We start from the raw sequence: 4929 nt of genomic DNA on the forward strand, positions 1-4929 counted from the left end.
ATGTGAGGAATGCAAGCTAGAAAGGATCGTTTATCGCCAAAAAAATGATGAGTGTTACATTACTCGTGGAAGTTACATCTGTAAAGGTTCATGGATCATCATGTAGCTTGACTCTTTACCTTACATCTGTGAGAGTCCATGGAGGCTCATGTAACTCGATTCCTTTACACAAAGTGCTAGGAGAACTATGCAAATAAATAATCAATCGAAGGCTGCATTGGATATGGAGATTGACGCTATGAATTAGTAGCTTGAATCGTTGACGTAAAATGCTCGCGAATAATGCATACATATAGAAGCTAGCTTTGTGTAGCTTCAAGGAATCATTTATCGAGTGTGAAAATCTGCTTGATCAGGAGAGACAAACTCCTGGAAGCTTGATCTGCGAGCTGAATCCATGGAGACTCTGGGGGTCTCATAATCGCTCATAAATGCAGAGTCTGGAATCGAATTGCCAGATGCAGGTGAATCCATGAATGAATTTTCTGTTGCATAATTCTCCGGCTGATCCCTCACGTCTTCTATCAGCTTCTCCACCTCGTTCATCGTTGGCCTTCCTTCTTCTTCGCACATAACGCAGATCATGGCTAGCTCTAGCACCTTCATCTTCTCCTCCATTTCTAGTTCCTTCGACGCTGCCGCTAGCTCCACATCGAACACCTCCGCTGTCCTCTCCTCGCTCACCACCGACATCACCCATTTCTCTATGTCTATCCCCGCGTTCTGCTCCTCCCCTCCCTGCAGCACCACAGCGTTTGCCGGCACCTTGCCCGTCAGCAGCTCCAAAAGTATCACACCATAGCTGTACACATCCGCCTTGGCCGTGATCGGTTTCTTGATATTGCTACACTCCGGTGCTTTGAAGCCTGCCATGCGTTGCACCCCCGTGGTCGTTAGCAGGGGAACCATGCCGAAGTCCACGATACGAGGTGTCATCCCTTTGTCGATGACAATGTTGGTGGATTTGAGGTTGCCATGGGGGATGCCTTGCGACTTGAGCTCCGTATGTAGGTATGCCATTCCTCGAGCGACTCCCCGGGCGATCTTCAGGCGTGAATCCCAAGCTAATGGAACCCGACCAGAGCCACGGTTTCCTTCATATATGCACCACACAACAGCAGGAGAAACTTAAGGTTTCTTCGTCAAGTAAAATCAAGGAATTCATCGATCGAGGGAACCCCATACTATAAGGTTATCATTCATCATCAACAAACCCAAAATTAAACTGATGATGGCTTACCGTGAAGAAGCGAGAAGAGACTGCCATTAGGGATGTATTCATTAACCAGGAACTTTTCGTCTTTTGCATAATAGTACGCCAAGACGGGAGAGAGGTTGGGATGCTCCAGTTTTCCCAACAAAAGCATCTGCCGATCGAATTCCTTCTTCCCAGAGCAATAGAAGCTCTGCAATCTCTTTACTACCACTACACGAGAGACACCTCCGGGCAGAACTGCTTTGTAAGTCGTTCCGAAGTTCCCTTTGCCAAGCATCTCTGCCGAAGCCTGGAGCAGCCGCTCCAAATCAAAAGGAGCAGCTTGGCCTGGCCGACTGAACACTACCATGTTGTTTTTGTCGAGCTCTTTCATATCCTTGTGGCGATTAGCCTTTTCATTTTTTACTGCCGTCTCGTCTATACTCAACGACGTTAATTGCTTCGTATCCAGCTGTGCATTGGCCGCTGCTTTTCCTTTCCTACGTTCATACCAGAATACCAGTATAAATGAGGCGAACACCAGCAATAATATGTCCCCGATCACGATCAGAGACACCATGAGCAGCTTGGAAATTCCTCTGTGGTGCCTGCTTGTGGCAGGGCATTCGGCCATAGGGTAATCGCACAAGCCCGAATTGTTCACGAAGGCATCAACTGTGAAATGTTTTAGGGTATCTGGGATCTTACCACTCAACTTATTGTATGAGACATTGAAGCTGACGAGACTGAATTTCTGATTTAAAGCGGGAATGCTGCCGTGAATCTGATTCTGTTCAAGACGGAGACTTCTGAATTGATCGACTACAGAGGCGAGAGAGTCGGGGATTTGACCAGTGAGCATGTTATCGGAGAGATCAAGATTATTTAAGCGTGGGGTGTGCTGGAAAATGTCTGGAATGGAGCCACTAAAACTATTGTGGCCCAGCCAAATGGATCGCAAGAAAGAGCTTTGGAGTTCCGGAATAGGCCCAGACAAAAGATTGTTTTGTAAGCTGATCTTCCTGAGGCGATAGAGGGTACTGAGAGTGTCGCTAGGGATGTGCCCTGTGAGCTGCCTGTATTCGAGAATAACATCCCAAACTCGACCCTTGTAGCACTGCACTCCATCCCAATTCGCACAGGGATCGTCTCCAGTCCAATTCTTAGGGAGCAGCCCTTTGGGATCGGTAACACCGCTCAGAAATCCGAGAAGAGCCTGGCGGTCTGTAGTTATATCGTCCGCCATGGCAAGGCAGATGCAGGCAAAGATACAACAAATGAACGCAGCGAGGGGATGCAGCTGCATGGGAAGTCCTGGATGCCGCTGGAGGGATCTACAGCTTCCTGGTGGTGCTGCAGCGAAGATGGCCATGGGTGGTGCAGAAGGCTGCAGCTGCCACCTGAAAGGCGAGGATCAAAGCTTTGATAGGGGAAGAAATGCGATATTTGCAGATGGGCGATTGGGTGAGATGCAAGGAAGTGGGGAGGATGGAGGAATGAGATGAGGAAAGTGGGGAGGGATGGGGGCCGGATGGAGCGAAGGAGACGAGGGAGAAGAGGAGGCCGTGGTGAAGGACGTTGTTGTTCTTGTCGTTGTGGGGTGCATGAAAAACACCTTGCATGCAACGAAGACTTTGATTACGTCGACCCCTTACATTGGCTTCTCCACTCTCCTTTGTTGCTTTGCTATTCGCATTGCCCCCTCCCGGTCATGTAGTGCTTCATTTACACTTCCATGCCATTCCATGCCAGTTTTTTTTTTGGGTTATTAGCATCACCTCAATGCTTTTTTGGACATGTTTTCTCATTTGCATCGCGCATGTTTTTGTTATTAGCACAATGCCAATTGTTTTCTCATTGGCATTGGTTGTTTTTATTATTAGCACAATCCCAATTGTTTTCTCATTGGCATTGTTATTAGCACTCCCTCAATGCTTGAATAGGCCAGCTGTTTTCTTATTGCCATTGCCATTGGCTGTTTTTGTTGTTAGCACTCCCTCGATGCTTTAGGGGACATTTGAATGCTAGTCATTTTCTTTTTAGCATTGGTTGTTTTTGTTAGCCTCCTAAGAGCTAGTGCTATAGTGATGTGTCCATGAATATGTCGCCCCAGGGATGTATGACAAAAAAGAGAGACATTCAAACTTCCTTTTATGGAACAAATCTTTAATCTTCAAACTGAAACTACCTTTTACTAGCCCAACATCCTAAAGTAAACAAACATCATTGCTTTCTCCTTTGCATCCAAAAGCATCTACTATACTAGGAGGCAATGCCCATGCATGCTTGTTCACTCTTATTAGCATTGCCTGGATATTCTGATGCCACATGTTTTGTTATTAGCATCACCTCAATGCTTTGGTGGAGATCAGTTTTGTTATTTGAGAGAGAATGCTTTACTGACTACACTTGGATGCCACTTTGAGAATTCTCAACATATTTCCTTTTTGTCAAAATGCAAAAAAAAAGGGATCCTTACCTTAATTTAGACATCTACAATGCCAAACTTGATTATTCTTACCAACAACTTAGATGGTCAAATATCTCTAGCTTTTACTTTCTAATGTAGACGGTTAGATATCCCTAGCTTTTTATGCAATGGTAAACATAAACAAATCTCTCTCTCTCTCTCTCTCTCTCTCTCTCTCTCACACACACACACACACACACAATAATGCATACATGCACATGCATGCATGCACACATGTACACACATGTATGTATAAAAATATTGCTTGAACTCCCATTTTATTTTTATTTTGTCAATGTTAGATAGACATAATTGTTTAATGACTTGGAAGTTTCCATCCATAGTGAAAAGTGTCTTTTCCCTCTCAACAAACATGGGGAGTGTCTCACAAGTGATAATTTTAATTTTTCAAATATAGACCTATCTACCTGATCTGCATGCTTACTCTACTAGAAAAAGCTCCCTACCTTCTGTATGTTCCATTGATAGGATTTCCAATATATAGTTCAAGTTGAATCACCATCCACAACAACACAAAGCAACTATAGACACACTTGATAGACATGTAAAATAGCGAGCGCGTCTATAGGCGTTGCTTGAATAGAGAAATTATGGGTGCATCTAACAGCACGTCTATTTGCGTGTGTATTGATGCATCTATTAGCGCATCTACATTGAGAAAATATGGACGCATCTAACACTGCGTCTAACAGTGCATCTATTTACACATGTATTAGCGTGTCTATTAGTTCATCTACACTGAGAATTAGACGCGTATTTAGATGCAAAACAAAGAATACAAAAAGTGAGATTTTGGTGTAGGCTGGTAAATGTACCATATATACAAAAATGAAGTGAGGTGAGGAGAATGAGACAATATGTAAAATAGTTTTGCCAATATCAATGATGGGCTATGGTTCAATCTCATCCTCAATGAGATCAACCCTTGCCAAACTATCTACTTCAAAATCCAAACAAGTGTTTAGATCTACGAATACATTCAACCCACTACTACTTGTGCTACTCATGTGCTCATCGAAATCAGCATCACCAATGGTAGGCTCGTCCTCATGGGAAAAGGTCTCAATATCTGTATCTCCTATCTCATGATCATCCTCCTCTCTCGTATCATGGTCATCATCACCTCCATGGCCATGATCATCCTCCATACGCTCCATATTAGTAAATGTACTATACATCACTTTGGAATGTGGCATAATAGGTATGACATGCCACCACCTATTATTATCCACCATTGGTTGAT

At 44.0% G+C, this 4929-nt stretch overlaps 1 protein-coding gene across 1 annotated transcript; it reads right to left on the reverse strand.

Moving 5' to 3' along the window:
• Positions 1–327: 327 nt before the first annotated feature.
• Positions 328–2441, reverse strand: LOC147896703 (putative inactive receptor kinase At3g08680). Its single transcript, XM_087381943.1, has 2 exons — positions 1241–2441; positions 328–1094 (listed from the first exon to the last, which is right to left on the reverse strand). Exons 1-2 carry the CDS (start codon positions 2439–2441, stop codon positions 328–330), a joined length of 1968 nt encoding a protein of 655 aa, XP_087238069.1.
• Between the last annotated feature and the right edge of the window lie 2488 nt (positions 2442–4929).

Source organism: Dipteris shenzhenensis, chromosome 11, assembly GCF_047967505.1.
Source record: "Dipteris shenzhenensis isolate YYH24624 ecotype China chromosome 11, Dip_SZ_1.0, whole genome shotgun sequence".
NCBI classification, from domain to species: Eukaryota; Viridiplantae; Streptophyta; class Polypodiopsida; order Gleicheniales; family Dipteridaceae; genus Dipteris; species Dipteris shenzhenensis.